Source organism: Salarias fasciatus, chromosome 20 (assembly GCF_902148845.1).
Source record: "Salarias fasciatus chromosome 20, fSalaFa1.1, whole genome shotgun sequence".
NCBI lineage: Eukaryota > Metazoa > Chordata > Actinopteri > Blenniiformes > Blenniidae > Salarias > Salarias fasciatus.
The window spans coordinates 22,678,934-22,698,975 of record NC_043764.1 but is presented as its reverse complement, the minus strand read 5'-3'; the positions used below and the strand labels follow the sequence as shown (position 1 = coordinate 22,698,975).

Here is a 20,042-nt window from a genome sequence, read left to right as displayed (position 1 = left end):
GCCGCAGTTTTAATACCGTAGCACAAAGCTGAATGATGCTCAGTTATGATAAAATAGAGCAAACACAGCTTCACTCCCGATTCCAGCTGATCCTCTTATAACTGCATTACCCAGAGTCCCTTGCGGCAGCCTTCTTCCGGGAGCGGTGTCGTGCGGTTTTGAACTTTAACCAGCGTGTTTGTGTATTTTTGAGGAGCAGGAAGAGGAGGAGTGGCTCCATGACGAGCCCTCAGATTGCCGCTGTGCTCGCCCGGCTGCAGGAGCTGACCATGGGGAGCACGCTGGTCAAATGCGCCCTGACCGACCTGGGCGTCCAGTGGGCCGGCTGGGCTCTGGCCGCCGCCTTCAAGACCGAGAAGTTTTACGACCTGGCCGGTAATGTGGAAAAAAAACCCCTTAACCTTAACGTACCAGCAGCCGTGTGCTGTTTGGTGTGGCGGCGTTGTTAGTTATTGAGATCATTCTTTACAATAATCTCCTAGAAAAAGCTTAACATCTCCACAGACGCGCCTTTCCTTCACGTTACTGAAACATTTATTTTAACTGCATGTTTGTTTGTTTGTTTGTTTTCTTGTCTTTTTGCATGTTAAATTCACGTTACTCGTTGAGCGTTACAAAAGTTGGATTATCTAAAACCAGTTTGTTGTGAAACAGCCGCAGAGCTCCGCCTTCAGATTAGAAACACTTTAGATCCAATCCGCGGCCGCGGCCGCAGCAGGGCCGCACCAGGCGCGCCCGGGGCCGGGGGCCTGTGAGTGGGCCCCAGCAGGAATATACACCATTCATACTCAATTACACGATCAGGCATTCCTCTGCATTCCTGATTTCAGTGTAACAGCAGCAAAAACTATTCTTCGTAACACTTTAACTACTTGAACATGTTTTTGATCGTTGGAGGGATTTATACATGCTGTGAATCAATCGGTGCATTTGAAGTTCTCCTTAAATTGATCATCAAGGTGTTAGACATGCATCATCTGCATCAACATTTATAGATATTTTATCTAACTATGCAACAGCTTTTCCATGCTTCTATGGAGTAGTTTGTGCATTCACTAGTCTTTTTACCTCTTGGACAAAATGAGCATGTGATTCACAAGATCTAACTCAGACACCTTCAAACAGATTAGATTTTAGTCCTTTGATCAAGAAGATAATTAGCCGACTGAATGACTGGTGAACAGAAAGAGTAGTTGAAGTCTATCTTAATTTTGATTAGAATGTTCCACATTTGTTTCATCTGATAAAGGCAGCGCTGCAGAGATGACCAATAAGGAAGTCGCAGACTCAGAACTGCTTTCACACTTCTGTCTGTCTGCACTGAGAAGATCCAAATCCTGAATACAGCTAGTCCGCGATAACTGGTAACAACTCGGCTTACCTGTCGACACCTGTGACTGATTTTTTTTTTTTCCGTAATAATCTCACAGATAAATCACCTTGATTCTTCTCCTTTACTCGTCTTCCCCTGCGTCTGCAGTCCGCTCTGCGCTCCTGTATGTTTTCACCCTTGAACTTTGGAACCAATAGTCTGCAGTGTCCTGGGTAAAAGATTTATTGGACACGCCTTACTCTGCCACAAGTAGAGCCATCCGCCATGTCCGCATTCAATCCAGCGCCCTGAGTTTGCACTTCTTCCCCTCTCTCTCTCTCTTTTTCCAGGCTCTGGCACATTTATACTACTCGCACACTTGAGCCGATTTTGGGGAGGAGCCAATCACACCCGTCAGAAAGTACAAACAGGATTGGTGACGGCATGGGGACTCAGGTGAGAAGCTTTGTTATCCACCTCAGTGACCTTCCTCTATACTTTAATAAAACTAAGTGGCATTAAGAGATTGCATCTTCTTGTGGAGTTTTGAGCAGTTTCAGTGAAGGTAGGAATCCTCGGTGTGGTCAGAGGAGGGACTAATGAATGTGAAACTTCAAAGTCAGATCTCTCTGGTTAATGAATAATACCGTGGTTAATGTGACTGAATGTTAACCAGGCCTCTCCTCGCAGGCTGGGGACATTCCTCTTCATGCGGATCTTGAAGGACGGTCACGACCGCCGGTTCAACAATGTCAGAGACAGCCCAGGGACGTTCTTTGTTTATTGGAGTATTCAAGGTACTTGGAAGCAGCGTAAAAGCCTCGGTCTCGTTACGACGGGCCTTGACCAACTCGGCACCGATCCCCAGGGAGGGTTGCCCCGTATAAATCACTGTCTTGTTCCCGCCTTTTTATATGCATTTATTCTCTGCAGGAACTGTTGGTTATAGACCGACTTAAGTGCATCTATTTCACATAAGGATTAAGGCGAGGTTTGTTGAAGATGATTCATTTTTCCCATGCCTCTTTCAGCCGTGTGGGTATTTATGACCCTCCTGCCCACCCTCATGCTGAACAGTGAGCGGCGCGACGCGCCTCTGGGAACCAGAGACTACATCGGCTGGAGCGTGTGGGGCCTTGGCTTCGCCACCGAGGCTATTGCTGACCAGCAGAAATGGTTTTTCAAGCGTGACCCGGAGAACGCCGTAAGTAACGAGGCTCCCGGATGCACGCCTCTAAACTGCGTTAATGCCTCGCTCACCGAGTCTTTAACTGCTGCGACGCCCAATTTGCTCCGCTTCCTCCAGGGCAAGTTCATCCAGAGCGGACTGTGGGCCTACAGCAGGCATCCCAACTACCTGGGAGAGATACTGCAGTGGTCGGGTCTGTGGCTGTCCGCCTCCTCCGTCATGCAGGGCCAGCAGTACCTGAGCGTGGTGTCGCCGCTCTTCGTCTGGTTCCTGCTGCGCCACGTCAGCGGCATCCCCATCCTGGAGAAGCAGGCCATGAAGAAGTGGGGGTCCGAGCCCGCCTTCCAGGACTACGTTAAGAACACGCCTCTGCTCTGGCCGTGGCCGAAATTCTAGATGCTGCTCGTTGGATTCCCTGTACAAACACTTCCAGACAAATGTTCAGGTGTTTTTGTTTTTTTTTCCATTTTGCATTTGAGAACAATAAAATGTTTGTCTCAGTCTTTTCTGCTGTTTGACAGTTGAAACAAATGGTTGCTCCTTTTTAAAAAAAAAAAAAAAAAAAAAAAAAAAAACCTTGAAAGCTGCTCCAGTTTAACACGGTTAATGATAATTTGAAGATGCAAATGACCCTTAAAAAAAAAAAGTTCACAAAGACAAATTAAAGGCAGTTGATGAGGACTTGGAGAAACCATTTCTCCTTCAATAAAGCTCCACTACAGCTTAAATTATTGTTGCATCCCTTCAGAAACAGCAGGATCAATTTCATAAGTCACCACTCACATTCACAACTAAGGACAATTTAAAACAAATAATTAACCTCAGATGCACGTTTTTCTTCCTTGTCCTCACATATGCATGGGGAGAACATGCAATCTTTCCACTGAAGCATCTAATTGAACCACAGTATCCAACCTGTAAGGCCAAGCACATAATCAATAGCGTTGTCCTTCTGCTGGGGAATTAGAAAACTTTGACAAGCCGCCAAGCGGGAGGAATGATGAGGTCCATTTTTGAACCGCTTTGCATTATCGTACAATTATTAAAATGATGCCTTTATAACTGCCTGCCAAGGAAAAAGATCCGTCAGACATCAGCAACCCCTACCCTCGTGGCAAAACACAAGGTGAAAAAAAGAAGAAAGTATGCATATTGATTAAGAAAGAGGCAGAAAATATTTCCTTTCTGTTGAAACAGCCGCTCTTTCGCCAATAAGTCTTTGTGGAAGACATGCGGTCAAAATTCAGCTTCCCAAAGTTATTGCTCATCTTTGATAGATGATCATAGAGTTGAAGTGTGCGTCTGCCAAAAGCTGCAGCTATTCTGGAATTTATTTAGGCTTGTATTCAAACAAACATCTCTCAGAAGGAAAGGATCCAAAAAAAGCCCAGTTGCAAAATCTGCGAGAGAACTCGGAGCCAAGAACAATTTATAAGTCCGTGGCAGCATGTATAAAGTATGGAGTTAGTAATGCACACAAGAGCCCATAAGTACCCCGAACGCTTCGAGATCCTCTCAAGTGAGCGGTGAAAAGTCATCTATATCACAACGCCAGCGTTTGCTTTTTAAGAGGAGGAAAGAGTTTTCAGGCTTTAAGTGCTATCGGGGGGGGGGACTTTGGAAAGTCTTGCACATAATGATATAAACACAATTTTCACGATGCTTCATCAAACTTAGGTTACCAGTGTGCTAGAGCTGCTAGCATCTCATAAGAAAATAGACTAATCTCATGTGCTACAAGTAATTTAAACAAAAAATTACATTACCTGAATCAAAGAAAGTGCATTGAGACACCTGCGGGGAGGAAATGTGACCCAAACTGGAAAGATTCACACAAGACAAGTTTTTGTGTAAATGCTAGAAATGTATTTTATAAGTTACATGAACTGCAGACAGTGTGCCAATAATCAAATAATGCCACAGTGAACTGAACTGGTTAATATAACAAAGTAAATGCCTTTTGCAGGGGATTGCTCAGAGTAAATCTCCCCACAGTACAAACATTACACAGGGCCATAAACACTGGTGGTGGTGGGGAAATCGTCACATAAAGTAAAGATTACAGGCCGGAACAAATCAACCAGCGGACAGTGTTCCTGGTGATCACAGCCAATGGGAGTCCGCGGCTTTGTTGGCCCTCGCAAAGAGACGTAAAAATAATAATAAAAAAAAATCTACAACTGGTCAAGAAGACATAAGTGTCATTTTTAGTCTGTTAAACTACTGGTTTTAGTTCTGACTGAAAATGAAAAGAGGAACATACAATTCTAAACATTTACATGACACGTCACTGGTGACAACTGTTTAATCCCAAAAAGAAACTACGGCAAAACTGATCAACACACACTCACACACACACGCCCTGAAATGAAACGCCCAACAAGCAATTTTTCAACCTCTGAGTGACACATGGGCCGAAAAACTCCCGAAAGAAATGGTTACAATAAAACAGGAACAGGACATATTTTCATCTGCGAGCACGCTTCTTAAAACAGGCGGGAATACAGTACGCTCTTCAAGTCCCAGATGAGGATGGCATGTGAAGAATTACATCAAAGCAACTACTCTAAAGACACAAGGGTGCATAGATAGAAAAACCTACTATTTGGTTAAAAAACAAACACGTAAATACAACTACTAATTCTGCAAAATACAAGGAATTCAGAGAGGAAGCCTAATCTGGAAGCTTTTATGTGTTGCATAAACGCACAAATGCATCAGGTGGTACTTCTGGTTGAGGACAGAGTGGAGATTAGCTCCTTCATATTATTTGAGGAGAGGCGATGAAAAGAACTTTCCCTTCTGAGCAAAATTGACGGCCGACTTGCTTTTGCTCCCAAATCTGCGACAGACGGGGGACACAAAGGAAATATTAATTAGGACACGTCGACGGTAGAACAGAGTCAATGACGGCTAATGAGATTGGGCACAGTAGATTAGGCTCCGTAAAAAGATGTTCAAAGGACTCAGCATTTATGGAAATCTGGATTACATTCTCATTTTAAGTTTTTTTTTTTTTTAAATGGCTTTTCTGAACACCTCAATTAATCATGTGATGTTTGTGAGAATGGGCATCAGACGACTGTGCTTGTGCGCTCACCTGGGTGTTAGAGTGGACTTCATGCGTTGAGACAGCGAACTAGAGGAGGGGGTCTTATTGAACTGGTGCTCTGGAGTGGTCAGGGGTCCCAGGATGCTCACTGCAACGTCACAGTCAGACATCACCATCTCACGCAGTCAGTGGCCGCACACGGCATTATATCGTCACTTTTTCGGTTTATAAAGTACCTCTCTCGGGGGTGGCGTAGCAGTTTGCGTTCTCTATGATCAGATGGTCCAAGTTGGGCTTCTCGCTGTCTGCGATCACAAACTGGCTCCAGTAGCTGGCAGGCAGAGCCAGCAGGCGCTCCACAACCTGAACACGGGGATATTAGGAGAAATGTTAAAAAAGCAGCAGGGTTATTTCAGAGGGTTGCCTCATCCTTCGCCAAGAGCGAACGGCGGACGGGAATTACTGGAAAACTGCGCGTTAGGAGGATTTTCTCGTGTGTACAATTTCACAGAAGGGAGACGCTTGGTATCCAGCTGTTCTCTTCATGTCGGCAGCTATAGAATAAAAAAAATAAATGGGAATATCATAATGGCTAGAAATCACAAAGACGCATGGGCATTTGGAATAATAAATAAAATATTCCACATGTTATTTGTAATTAAAATGAATTGAGTTTTTAGGAGCATCATTCAATTTAACACTTAAAATATGCACCACTATGCATGTGTAATTCTCTCCATAGTGGGCCTTAAAGACAGTGACAAAGTCAGCCATTGTTGTGCTAATTTTAAAGCCGCCTCTTTATGCAGGAGAAATTCAGTGAAAAACTGCCGTGCCAATACATCTCATTAGTATTAACCTCATTGTTTCCACTAGAACGTTCAGTCCATCCATCTTCTATACAACTAATTCAGGCTCGTGGGACGCTGGAGAACATCCCGGATGACGGCGGGCGAGGGCGGGGCGGGGCGCACGCCGGACAGGTCAACAGTCCATCACAAGGCAAACGGCGGCAGACGACCACACACACTCAAATACCCACGGGCAATATGGAGCCACCAGTTAGATGAAATGATATTTATCGGGGTACAGGCAAAATGTGACACCTGCCCAACCGAGCCCGACGCCCCTTAATCTGAAAATGTGTCAGGAATCCGATGAGGAGGGGAGCAGTGGGTATGTCTACGACTGCGCTGAGAGCAGACAGACATTCTCACACACACACCTCGGGAAGATTTGTGAGCAGAGCGAATAAAAGAGGAGAGTGTTGCCATCCATCTGGGCGTGTGTGCCAGAGGAAATCCACAGAATAATAGACTGTCATGCTCCATATTCAACCAGGGGGCTTTTTTATGTGATGCAGTCCCACAACCTGTAATGTATAGCACAGCTGCAAACAGTCTCCGTCCCTCTGAAAACAACCCGCTGATGTTTCCGATATCAAACTAGGCCAACTGTAGTGTCTGTTTCAGTTATTTACTGTCAGTATTTCAGCTTAAAGGATTGCAGGTGTTGACGGATCAAGCCGCAGCAGCCCAGCAAGCTTTGACTTCAGAGGGAAGAAAAACAACTTCTTATACAATTCCTAGCGTGGAATCAGAATGCAGCTGCTAAATGGCGTGGTGGAAAAGGTCCAAATATTGACAGACTACTTTATTAAAATGTGAGTTTGTTTCCCCCTGCTTTGAACACACACGCCGGCTGCTCCTTGTCAATATTTCTGATGAAGGAGCTGGTAAATGAGCTTTTGCTTCCCAGATTTCTGATCCTGCGTATGCACAAACGCACGGGACGCAGAGCCGTCAAGGACTCGCCTTCGGCTGCCGTTTGGTGTCCTGCAGGATGGTCATTGGGTCCGGGTTGGGAACGGCGTGTCCCACAAGGGTCGGGCCAAAGACTCTGGCCAAGTTACTGATGTCCATCCTGGTGTCCAGACTGTCAGCGACGCTGAAAAACACAATCCACGACCGTCAGCGACCCAACTGCTCAGAGAGTGTCCAGACGTCAGTGAATCAGATTAACTCGAGCCGTTCAGAAAATTCTGTTCACATTTTTGCCCAAAGCAACTATGGCCCAATCAAACCATGGAAAACGTAACTGGACACCAACATTCAGTGAAGGCCGGTTTTAAAGATGAATCTCAACACTGAATCCTTAACGGAAATATGCAAAACAAGCAAACTTCAAGAGTACGACGTTAAAAGGAGTGAAGCAACTAACCGCTGCAGATGAAGGATCAGGAAAGCCAGAGTCTCTCTGTTGGCTTGAGGCAGGTCGCCGATGGTCTGGTACATCAGGGCGATGCTGTTGTCGTCGTCTGAAACCTCTGTGGAGAGCAAAGAAAACAAATGAGAGTGAAGACCAAGGAGTGGGATGCTTTGTGGATTTTGCAGCAAGTTAAAAGGAAATAAATGTAGCGGTGAACAAGCACACAGTAAAAAAAAAAAAAAAAAAAACTCTCTCACTGTAGGAAGATTAAGCTTTTTTGCTTTGTGGACAACTTCCCAGCAGCGTTTTCCACAAAACTGCTCAGAATAAACTGCAAAGACAAGCTGAAGTGTGTCGGTTTGCAGTCGTTTCATTTCCAGACTGACAGACGTACCGGCTGCGTTCATGAAGGGCCGGTTGAGGCGGAAGGTGACCAGGGGCTCCTTGAGGTTCCTCAGGAAGTCCTTGAGGAGGCCTGTGATGGCGTGGATGTCGTCCACTTTGCTGAGGACGGGGACGGTTTTGCTGCGGAGGAACTTGTCTTTGAGCTCCCTCACGGTGCGCTCGGCTCCGGAAAGACGGTACAGTCCAGCCTGGAAAGGTTGGGGGGGAAATCCAGCTAATTAATCCCCTTCATTTGACATTTTCCCTTTAGGGGTTGCTACAGTGGATGATTTTCTTTCTATACCCTCCGTCTCCTGTGTCCCCCCCTTCCTCACACTAATCACCTGCAAGTCCTCTCACTGAATCCTTCCCCCCCACAATCATTATCTCTTCTACATGCATAATCAAAGCAGTAGAGGAGCAACCAGACTAAAACACTGTTAATTACTAATAAATCTCACAAAAAATTCTTACAAACCCCCAAATTTCCATATCAGACAGGCAAAACTGTGTCAAAGAAGTCATAGAAACATGAGAACAGTTTAATTTCTCTCATTGTATAAGACAGTGAAGCTCCAGCGTCGTATCACTAATTGGTGCAAGCAAAAAAAAAATCTGAAGAGTCAAACGCGGCAGGTTTAAGAGCTACGCTGAGAGAAAGCACGTCACGTACGAAAGCAACAGAGGGGGCAGCCAGTTTGGAGTAGGAAGAAGCCAACACTTCATGGCAAATTCAGAGGAAAAAAAAAAAAGCCACAGAAGGAAAGCCAGGAAGGAGTCAAGCATAAAACAAAGGAGGGAAGAGACAGCACAGTCACACAGCAATCAGCATATCTGGAGCCATTCCACAGCCCAATTACCAATTTAATCTTGCAGGAACAGATTGTAAAATCTTAGTTACAGCTCTCTGTTTCAGCTTAAGGGGAAGACATTAAAAATAACTGCTGGGATGTGCGAGGCATTACAGTGCTTCACGTCCCTGCATAATATTAGGATAGCAGAACAGCGCTCACCTCATGCAAGCCCCTCTGCTCGATCTCGCTGATACAGTGGACCACGAGCGGCGGGATCATGGGCGAAGTGTCTGGGACGTAGTCAGCGAGCACACCCTGTGAACACAGACGGACGCTAAACCCACCTGCGGCGCCACTGGAGAGTGTTTACAGATACATGCGGGCATATGCAAAACACAAACGAGTGAAGATGGTGTGGCGCACCTCCCCAATTTTGACTGGTGTGCCACCCAAGTTGGGGATGCATGGCAGGGGGCAACGCTCGCGGCACTCAGGGTGCGAGACCACCCTGCAGTCACGGCACTTCAGCGAAACTTTGCCGAACTTGATCCTCTTTCCGCAGGGCACACAGGACTCGGGCTTGATTACCTATTTACATACATAAAGCGCAGGTACAGGACTTTACAAAGGGCTCGGACACGTGAATAAAATGTCAGGCGTAGCAACAGATTAAAAAAAAAAAATTGCATACTAAAGAGCAATATTTAAAATACAGAGGAAAGACTGGCCTTGCAGTCTGTGAGATCATATTACAATGTCTTTGCATTTGCAAAGTAAATCAGACTTCGTGGCACTGGCTCTGCATAATACATAACCACATATGAGATTTCAGACCACATTCGCACACGTATGGCCTTTCTTGGATGGATTTTAACACATCAAAGATAACTGAATTAAAACATGAACATGAATTAAAAATGATGGTTGCAGAACACAGACCCATATTCCTACATTGCTGCAGATTTTAACTAATAGTTTGAGGAGCCTTTGCAGCCGAAGCAAGAAATCACACCGAGTTAGAAGCCTAACGAGATTAGAGTTCCCCCAAAACATGTGTGTAATTGGATAAAAAAGCGTGATCAAGTTATTACTGCAGAAAGCACAAAGAAAACCAAATTCACAGAGAAGACCTTGTATTTAAGGAAAAATGTGCTTTCCTGGTCAAATTAGGAGAGTGGAGTTCACTGAAATGAATAGATTTCTTACCGTCTTGGAGACAAACTCGTGAAAGCGGACACCGCTTTTGCTCTGCGGGGTAGAGGGCATCACTCTGATCTCTTCCTCTGGGTTGTCAGGCTGCTTGAAGACATCCACAGACTTAACAGATTCAGAGTCCCACTCCATAGCAGCTGCAACGCAGACACAGAACATAAAACACCTGTATGTCACACACCGTGAACATCGTATCGGCAACACCAATGCAAGTTCATCCTTGTAGAGAGTCACATTTCATTAAAACACACTGTGATGCTACTTTTGGCTCAAATGTAAGAGCCCCTTGTTCTGATCGTGTCAGTTAAATTACGAAGATGAATCTGGTTTTGCTTGAGGGCTAAATTAGCCAAATGAGAATGAACAACCTTATATGAGTGGGCTTAGATATAATCCCCAGATGATTAAGTCATGTAAAGAGACAGGGTTTCTGTGATGTCCACAGAATTAAAAACCTCTGGGTCCCTCAGAGAGCTCAGTTTCACAGTTAAGAATTAACATGGAACATTTTTTTCCCCCTTCTGAACGGTACTCAGCAGAGTAGAACAAAAATAAATCTACAAATGGGCTCAAATAAAATCCAGAAAAGAAAGGCAGAACTGACTTGGAAAAAACGATTCAGCTATTTAACGTTCTACTGTTCGACCTCTATGTAACATGGTGACATCTTACCGGTCTTTCTCCTACTCCGAGTCCAGTAAGGAACAGTCTCTATAGTCGAAACTGCCTCCACAGGTCCACCGCCCGCAGGAACAGTCACTGTGGTTGTTGTTACAAGGCTTTCATTTCCCTGTCACAGTAAACACAACCGTTCAGAATGAACTTGCAACTCTGCTTTGTGATAAACGTCCCCATTTGATTCCAGATTTAAACTGCTGCACATTCAAATGCTTGATATTTAAAGGGAATCTATTATGGCACTATACTTGTTAAAACAAAAAATAAAATCACCATTCCTGCAGTTTTGCTTGTTGATCGAGACCTTTTGGAAGCAGTTGGAGGACCTTCAATGTGGTTTCTGGAGGAGCGCTGAAAACAGAAAGAAATGTATCAAACCCATACCTTCAGGAAACAGGGGTCACTTTTCAAATGAGAATTTCATAAACATACCCGCTTCTCTCGTTTCTTCAGTCGGGCTGGCCTCACAGTGGAGGAATCCCAATCCTGTCAACATCAAGCAAATCAGGGGCAATCCAGAGTACAATAATATTACTTCAAAGCTGGACTGTGCAGGGAAAAAAAAGGACTTACCAGAGAATCATCTGTTTTGTCATAGCTGATGTCTGACAGGATGGAGGCAGACTCATCTATTGTCGTCATTCTGTCAGGACCAAAAGAAAAGGTAATGGCATTACTAGCCACAAGTTAGGTTGTTCAGAATACTATGAAAACATTTTAGTGAATGCTTCTAATTGAAAATGCTTCAAATGAAAATGCGGAGATGAGTTTCGAGTGGATCCATGTAGTTTTGTTGGAGTTACATGAAAATAAAAGGCACAGCAGCAAAACAGAGCAGGGGCACAGGTCAGAAACGAGGACTGAATATTATAATGTGTTGCATTTATGAGTTTCTTGCCTTCGGCTGGTATTCAGGTGGGAGGTTGGCTGACAGTTTGTGTTGAGGAAGGCCAGAGCTGAGCGCTGCTCTGCACTCAGCTGGATGCTGTTGGAGGAGCCTTCAGTGGTCAGGAGGTCCCGGATCAGCTGAATCTGACGGTCCTGCATTATGGAAATACAAGCAGAAAAATCATAAATAAGATTCAGATCAGATCAAGCCCAATAACAAACCCCAAACCCCTGTGCATACCAGCTTTTCACAGTCTGCTTCTGCTTTTTGTCTGCGGCGGATCTCCACGTCCACCTGGTTGCGGGCGTGCTTCAGTTTGACCTCCAGAGCTCCCCGCTCCGTCTCGGTCTTGGTGAGGGACTCTTTGCAGGAGCCCAGCTCCAGTTCAGCCCGCAGCCATTTGCGACGGCAGTCGTCGAAGTTTTGTGCCATCTGAATGAAGTCTGGGGCGAGAAAAAGAGACATTTTGAAATGAGGCGTTAAACACCCCGGTCGCCCGCGGCGGCTACAAATAATGACAAGACGGAGAACCATAAAGCGCTCACTGGGCTCAATGTTCTCGTTGAGGAGGTCAACCTGCGTCCTCATCGTGTCGTACAAGCCCTGGAGGCTCAGCACCGCAGTGTCCATGGCGAAGCAGTTTTTCAAACTCTGAAAACAATATAAAATGAGGATGAAAACAACTCAGGATGACCGGCGAAGAAGCAAATGTAAGTGGCAGCGTACGCTAGCTTAGCCTTTTGATCAATATTATGAATGAATGAACTAAACCCTACTGTACCCAGAGTTTCATTAAAGTATATGTTCTTTGTTAGCTGTATTACTTTTGAACTGGAATGTCACTTTCGACCCTAAAGCGTACAGAGATGTTTAGCTGGAAAACACCGATACGGCGGTTACGTTCCGTTAAAGTTTTCCTAGTCGTTTGATATTCCTCCCACACAAACAACACAGTTAAAAAATACTCACTTCTCGGGAGAAACGCTGTGGAGTGTAGCCAAACACAGAGACAAACACAGACGGTTCTTTCAATACCGTTTCTTTTTATCTCAATGAACTCAGCGTACCATTGTGGTCACTCCTTCCGCAGGACTCGGAATCACACTAAGCGCGTTACTTTTCAAATTCCGGAACTAGCCAATCAGCAAATTGGATTGTGTGACGTCACAAAAAGGAAATGAAGCCATTTCAAAATAAATGACTGTTGGAACAGTCATTAGATCGCTCAACAAACAGAAATGATAAAAAAAAAAACTTCTTAATAATTGATAGATTTTTTTTCATCAACAGTTAATTATATGAAATTCTGAATAAAAAGTTGTTCCTCAGAAAATATGCCTACGCCCAGTAAATAGCAAGAAACAGATGGACACATTGAACTTCCTTTCAATATTTTGAAAATAGAGATAATTTATTGGTCAAGAGATGCTGACTTTTTTCTTTTTGAAACGTCAAAGTGGAAAATCATAGACAGACTGCTCTTTATCCTTCATGTAGAAAGAATACATCATCACCCAAAGCGTGCCAAAAAAATGTAACGTTCAGCATCAGTCTGAGTTAAGGCCAGGCTTCAGGTTCTCATAACTCTACAGACTTAATAGTCTAAATACATCTGATATTTACTTCTAAATTATGAAACATTCAGACCTGATCCAGAGCCCTGAGGTACTCTGGAAGAGCTTTACTGAGAGTCTTACCTGTAGGGGGGGAGTTAAAACAAAAAAAAAACCTACTTCAGATGCACTCACTTAACCATCAGAATATAAAAAAATAATTATTGGCTGCGACCTTCCATCAAAAATACATTTTACTTATCTTATTACTTTGTCTTAATGAAATTTTAATTATTTATTCTCGGTTCAATGCCTTCCTTTAATCACTTTGTTGACATGTATTCCGATTTATTTCCTTGTGAATTGCCTCTTGTCTGAATGGTGCCATTGAAATAAATTTACCTTGCTTTACATAGAGAATGATTGCAGATGTTTGACCCATCATACGGTGTCATTCTTATTAGATCATATGTTGTCATGGTGGTATTTACATTTTGTTTTATTCTCATGTTGTTTCTTTCATGGTCCCTGATGTCCTTGAGTTTCCTGGTGATGTTCTGCTTTTCATTTCAGTTTTAGAGCATTTCTGGTCTTGTATTCCCTTCCTACAGGTCAGGTCAGTGTGTTATTGCTTCACCCTTGTGTCCTCCTCTGTGCTCCCTCCTCTCCCAGATTACTTTGATTGTCACCTGCGCCTTGTTCCCCTCAGTGTGGATATGTGTCATCCTTGTCAGTTTCTTCTGTTTACTTGTTGCTCTTCATCGGTATGCCTTGCTTGGTTCTCTTGGCCTATTTCCCTGAATCTCCTGTTCCCTCTCGGATGTTTGGCGCACCCTCATGTCTTGTCTTTTTTTTCTGTCCCGCTGTTTCAAGTCTTCATATTTTTGAATTTCCACATCTTTATGAAAGGTTGTCTTTTATTTTTGAAAACCATGTCTTCACCTCAGACCGTTTCTTTGCTACAACATGATGTTGCTGTTCAGAGTTTATTTACAAGGATAAACCTCTTGAGATGCATCCTCTTATTTTCAAGGGATGCTGACAAGTGACAGCAGAGGTTACAACACAATGGCAGTTACCAAGTAAAGAGAAAATAGAGATATAAATCCAACACGCTATCACTGACTGTGGCCAAAACCCTGAATATTAAGTCCAGTGCTTACAGTGAGACTATTGTCAGTTACAGTCAGCTGAGATCACTGATAAGTAGGCGTACTGAGTGTGAGTAGAGACAGTTTCATTGATAGCAACAGTTCCAGAGAGAAGCTGCTTCATCAGAGTGAATTATGAAGAGGATTTAATGCTAATGGGTGAATTATTTCAGTCAATTTGAGCTGTGGGTAAAGCAGAAGTTTAATTGCCTTTGGTCTTTATGAGTAACAGGTGTCAGATGATGCTCGTGTACAGAATGTTTGTGCTTTTATTAATAAGTACAACAAAGAACACTAAAACGACCGTTAGTTTTATATACATAATAAAGCATACACATTCTGTTGAATCTTAATGTTAAAACTGTAAATTGTTTTAACATTCAGAAAGTTCAAAACACCTGTTCATGCAGTCATAGCACAATCTAAACTGAGAACACTTTTTATAATCTTAAGTATTGTTGAAAATCATTTCCTCCTTGTCTGCATATTGGATGTTAAATCCATCGCACTGGATAATATTAAATTGTACTATTCCGATATGGTATAATAAACTGCCCTATGCGTTTGAATGCACAATGTCTGCATTGTTGGGTAAAACTAAACAAACATCAATTTAAACATTTTCCAACAACAATACACCAAAAGATAACTTTTTGATTGGATTAATTGAAATATGCATCAGGTAAATGTAGACTTTATTTTCGGCATTTCAGTGGCATTTAGTCAAGAAACTGTACAAATAGGGTGACAGGAATTCCTTACATTCATTCCAATGTGCTCTTCAATGATATATTATGTGTGCATAAGTTATGAAGATATGTGTCTGGCTTGTCTGCAGGTCTTTGACGAGTAATTCTATTGAACAGGCTATATGCCCTGCATTATATTACATTATAGTATTCAGTTGGCAACAACATCAGGAGGAATGAGATATTATTATGCAAGTTGAGGCCAGTGAATTATTGCCCAAACCATGAAAGCTTACTGTGCTTCTCATTTGAGCTGGTTTTTCATGATTGACAAAATATTTTATGTTCTTATAATTAGTCATTTTGACTGTCGGCAGGGAGTGCTGAAACAGCTTGAGCCCCCGATTGTATATCTAGTCAGCCAACACCTTGTCATGATTCATTTCTGAGCCAATCAATAGGATGTAAGAAGATTGGAAATAGGCGAGCGAATCAAAGAGAGAGTCACCCAAGCAGAGAGAGAGAGAGAGAGAGAGAGAGAGAGAGAGAGAGAGAGAGAGAGAGAGAGAGAGAGAGAGAGAGAGAGAGAGAGAGAGAGAGGACCACCAGCCCACTGAAGACAAACTTGCAAGGAGCAGAGCATGCAGAAAAAGCTCCGCAAGACAACAGTGCAGCTCCTCGGTGAGGTTTGAGGCTACAGAGGCGGCAGAGCTTGTTGCGGATTATCACCATGATTGCCACAACTCAACAGAACATGACCACGGAGCTGGTATGTGTGCATTTACTGTTTTTTTTTCTTTTCTTTTTTTTTTTTTAACAAGCACTTTCCCCCTCTCTTTATTGAGGCATATCTGATGCATGCGCCTGTGTGTGTGTGTGTGGAGCGCGCGCGGGGGTTGCAGGCTGTTTTAATGGGGTACATTCTGAGTGTCCTCTGTAGTGCGGCGGTGGAGCCGCTGGTGTTTTCAGCCCCGCTCGGTCCATCCACTCATTCATTCATTCATACTTTCCACCTCTGACTCCGGGCACTGCGGTGCGGACCGGGCGAAAAGCTCGACGTCCAGTCCTCTCAGTCAGCCACACTCACGTTGTCTTTCTGTCCCATGCAGACTTTTAAAGATGGATATCTGCACCCACAGAAATGTTCACCCCCTCTCTTTTCTTTTTTGTATTCTCATAGGAAAATACCCCCCCAGCAGCTCCAGCACAGTGACAAAGGGGGGCAGCCTGCACTGTATGATTGATTAGCCCTCTGCTGCATAGGTGCACACTGTCAATGAACAATAATTATGAACCAATATATTCTGTTTATTGCTTCCACTTTAAACAGACCCTATTAATTATGGCTCACGTGTCAATTATACTCTCTGGGTTTTGATTTAGCACACCTCATCTGTTAAGTCGTAACAATCAAGTCTCTTCTTGGTTTTGTGAAAAAAAAATGCCTCTAAAATGTCTTCTGTTTTGCATTATGAGTGTATGTTGCACACTAATGATATCAGTGGTTTAATATGTTATTGCATGTAGTGGTGTAGTCTTGCATCACATTAATCACCATTCTTGTTTTTGGAAAGTGCATTTATCTATGGACTGCCAATATGCAGTGTGTCTTTGAACAAAACTTTAGTGTTTGGCATTATCTATATGTGTTCAGAAATTGAATTATGTTGTTTTTTTTCACCCCTTCTCTATAGTGCCTTGCAACATCAAATCTTGGCAAGTCAGCTAATTAACATATCAAACTGTCACAGTGTTTGGGAAAGAGGTTCAATCACAGGATCATTAGCACACAGCTGCCCTGGTGAGGCAGAGGAGGACAGACTAGACTGAGGAGTTAAATGATCTTTAATTGGCACATATTACCCAGGATAGGGATGTTTGACATTAAGTGCCACTCTGATCATTAGGTCATTTACTTCCGCAGCTAATGTGATAAAATCTCGATGAAAAAACGTATCTGAAAACATCTCTGTGTTCATTCAGCTGTGCCTTTGTCCCCTTGAGAGGGACACACAGGGCTGCAGGGTTTATAGACAATCCATTACCTGTGAATGTCACAAAATCTCACACCACAATCTCCAATCAATATGCTTTGCACAGTGAAGCGATTAATGAGGCAAATCATATTCAGATTCAATAAGCAGGTTTATGGGTGCACCAATGGACTACAAACTATTATACAGCATTTGGAGAGAGGAGTCAAATTTTTATTTTCGGAGCATAATACTACAAAATGCACCCAGAGGGCTATAAACAGCACCATATGTTTGTGATCATCGGTTAAAGAAAAGTTTGTTTCACTGTTTGTGGTTTGAGGTTTTCAGGATCAATGACTGTTGCTGGTTGTGTTGTGTGTTTTGTGTTTCTTCATATTATATTAGTCGTTATACAGAGGGTGAATGTCAGATTTGATATAATTGCATTGTGATGCCACAAAAAAACCCCAAAACAGAAATACAACCATTTTATGTAGAAAAACCAGGAGGCATTTTCTTCGTTCAGACAATACAGCATCATCAGGAAATAGAGTGAACAATGATTTACTTTTTTCAAAAGGCAGTATTCTTTCACTATTCATTCTCAACAATGATAAACTGATAATGTGGCACAGTGATCGTATTAAACGAATATTATTTGTGAGTCAAACTTCTTTGTAGAGTTTCAGCTCACTGGAAAAAAATGACACATTCCTGATCATGTTCTAGTGGACCTTCACATCTCCTCACCACTGGCTCTTCCTCATGTGTCTTTCCGATGTTGCTTATTTCCCGAGGCAGGGACTTGGCCACTTTGAGTGGCTGGACCTGCTGTGAAAAAGCCCCCTCACACAGGACCTTTTTGTACAGTAATTTTCCTGGTCGTGATGGGAGCATGAAAAGAAGATAGGGCAGCCTTACAGCAGTGGAGGCTAAAGCAGCTGGTCTTTCATTTCAGCTTGGCTTCTGCTGCATTGTCTAGTCACAGCCTGGAGGGCAAGAAATCAGCCCAGTTAGTCCCATATGGTGTCTGCACCTTCTACAGCTTTCTTGTTTATTTGTTTGTTTGTTTGTGGATTTCCTTTGGATGGGGTGAACGATGGGCCTGGTTATGAATCGATATCGAGCCGTAGTGTCTCATCACGACATTCATGTGACCGCAGTTAAAGTTCCCGTCTGCTCTAATGATGATCTTCATTTTTAATGAAGCGGTGAGAAATATTGACAAAATAATGCCAACGTGGGTTTCTTGCTAATCTTCGACTCTCCCTAGTGAGCAGTTAAAATGAATCAATAAAATCAGGGGCATATAGGTTATATGGAGGATCGCATGTTCCTCCAACAGTTGTTCCCCTTCTTAATGTTGGCACTCATTTCATTGATGTCCTTGCCAGATGTAATGCTTGTAATAAACAATGTCTGCCAATGTTAAAGGCGGGTTTAGAAGTATGCAAATCCAGAACCAGAATCCCCGGGCGGCGCTGCATTGGTTCCCTCATTCCCTTGCATGTGATTTATTGTAGGATGCCTCAAAGACAGCGAAGATGGAGTTAAGGAGGTCTCCTGAGCCTAATTTATGAATTCTAAGCACTGCCTATATTCTGCGCAACCTAGTTGTGTTGCACTATGTGCAGATTGAACAATTGTGCTTGGCGTGACTTGCTTTTTTTTTTTTAAACGTGCAAAGTCAATCAATAATGTTGGGATTGGTAATAGATTTTTTTTTTGTGAAGAGATTTGAATAAAAGGAGCCATGTCAGTATCTGTTTGCGCGCAATTAAGGCCTGGTATGATAACCATGATGGTAGAAAGGTCAAAACACGTCTCAGTATTCCACAAGGACGTGTCAAACTTTGTGTGGAGCTGTGCTCAACAGAGGGTGTCTTTTTAAAAGTCTCCTTTATGGCTGTATTCCCACTATTAATTGTTTCCCTCTGGATCTTGTACAACTGTACACCTTATCGATTCTCTCATTTGGCCGAGCGAAAATCCCCCGGCTGGCCCGGCAAATGGAAGAGCTCTGCTCTAATTCAGTTGTGCAACGTTTGCCAAAAAGTCCTCTCCGGGGACGCCTTTCAGGAGAGTTATCCATAAGCATAAAAAAAAAAACCCTTTGATTTGCATTCTTGCACCCTCTGGTGTTTGACTGACACTCCATCCAGGTTTCCACTCCGGCTCCTGTGGGATCACGCTGCTTGAATGAGAAAGAAGACGGCTCGCACGGCGAATGCTTACGTGCAATTCATTTTGGATCTGGCTCAGCAGAAAAACCTGCGCAAACATATCTCTGCTTGTCCGTCTGGATCCTTACTGAGATAAACCCGGTCCATCACACGAATTGACTTGTCATGTATTCACCTGTGCCAGCAGTTTGTGCTGCATTAGATTGCCTCACGCGCTGTGACCAGCAACCAATCAGTGTTTCCACGGGTTCGCTGCTGTTCGCTCGGTGGGGGGGGGGGGATTCTGCTGCATGCATCTGCGCCTCATTTGAAAGTATGACAAAACTCCTTATTCGGGGGATTGGAGGGATTCTTCCTGTCCGTCTTAACGGCGATGCAACCTTAATTGGAAGTGTGGCTTAATGTCTTTGCTCAGGGGAATGATAGGAGCCGCATCCCATTAGGAGGATGTTCCAGGTTTCAGGTTTGCTCACATAATTAAAGGGAAGACTTGGATTTGAAAACAGTGTCAGAATCAATCAAATGCATGAATTTAGTTTCACTTCTAGGATCCCAGAATAACTTAGTCATTTTATTATTTTGTATATTCAATTACACTCATTCATCCCCATAGTTCACAACACGTAGTGTCACCACTTCCATTTATCTTCCATTTATTTCTGACCAGTAATTGTTTTCTTTGACACTAAAGAGACACATTTTTATAGAGTGGTAATATTTTCTTTTTCTTTTTTAAAAGAGGACAGCAAGTGAAAATGCCTGAAGGCTAAAT

The 20,042-nt window shown here is 43.3% G+C and overlaps 3 protein-coding genes across 3 annotated transcripts in view; 2 read left to right on the top strand and 1 right to left on the bottom strand.

The window, feature by feature from the left end:
* The first annotated feature begins 141 nt into the window (after positions 1–141).
* Positions 142–3,087, top strand: LOC115408908 (uncharacterized). Its single transcript, XM_030119876.1, has 5 exons — positions 142–375; positions 1,663–1,768; positions 2,003–2,109; positions 2,344–2,516; positions 2,619–3,087. Exons 1-5 carry the CDS (start codon positions 219–221, stop codon positions 2,895–2,897), a joined length of 822 nt encoding a protein of 273 aa, XP_029975736.1. The 5' UTR covers positions 142–218; the 3' UTR covers positions 2,898–3,087.
* A 1,268-nt stretch (positions 3,088–4,355) lies between these two features.
* racgap1 (Rac GTPase activating protein 1) lies at positions 4,356–12,817 on the bottom strand. Its single transcript, XM_030119867.1, has 17 exons — positions 12,688–12,817; positions 12,264–12,369; positions 11,959–12,161; positions 11,728–11,870; positions 11,403–11,472; positions 11,262–11,315; positions 11,103–11,180; positions 10,824–10,941; positions 10,146–10,288; positions 9,363–9,527; positions 9,159–9,254; positions 8,156–8,354; positions 7,774–7,879; positions 7,368–7,500; positions 5,790–5,916; positions 5,602–5,701; positions 4,356–5,343 (listed from the first exon to the last, which is right to left on the bottom strand). Exons 2-17 carry the CDS (start codon positions 12,346–12,348, stop codon positions 5,268–5,270), a joined length of 1,896 nt encoding a protein of 631 aa, XP_029975727.1. The 5' UTR covers positions 12,349–12,369; positions 12,688–12,817; the 3' UTR covers positions 4,356–5,267.
* A 3,009-nt stretch (positions 12,818–15,826) lies between these two features.
* The window catches only part of LOC115408916 (inactive dipeptidyl peptidase 10), a 31,252-nt gene continuing 27,036 nt past the window's right edge, over positions 15,827–20,042 (top strand). Inside the window, exon 1 of the mRNA XM_030119884.1 lies at positions 15,827–15,880. Coding sequence (XP_029975744.1) covers positions 15,842–15,880 — 39 coding nt within the window. The 5' untranslated portion in view covers positions 15,827–15,841. The remainder of the gene's footprint in view (positions 15,881–20,042) is intronic.

Excerpts from the sequence above, each read along its gene's own strand:
- LOC115408908 (XM_030119876.1), top strand. The coding sequence starts at position 219 with ATGACGAGCCCTCAGATTGCCGCTGTGCTCGCCCGGCTGCAGGAGCTG. Across the intron at positions 376-1,662 it reads GAAGTTTTACGACCTGGCCG|GCTCTGGCACATTTATACTA; the intron begins GTAATGTGGAAA and ends CTCTTTTTCCAG. Across the intron at positions 2,517-2,618 it reads AGCGTGACCCGGAGAACGCC|GGCAAGTTCATCCAGAGCGG; the intron begins GTAAGTAACGAG and ends CGCTTCCTCCAG.
- racgap1 (XM_030119867.1), bottom strand. The coding sequence starts at position 12,348 with ATGGACACTGCGGTGCTGAGCCTCCAGGGCTTGTACGACACGATGAGG. Across the intron at positions 9,255-9,362 it reads CACCAGTCAAAATTGGGGAG|GGTGTGCTCGCTGACTACGT; the intron begins GTGCGCCACACC and ends CTGTGTTCACAG. Across the intron at positions 5,702-5,789 it reads CTACGCCACCCCCGAGAGAG|TGAGCATCCTGGGACCCCTG; the intron begins GTACTTTATAAA and ends GTGACGTTGCAG.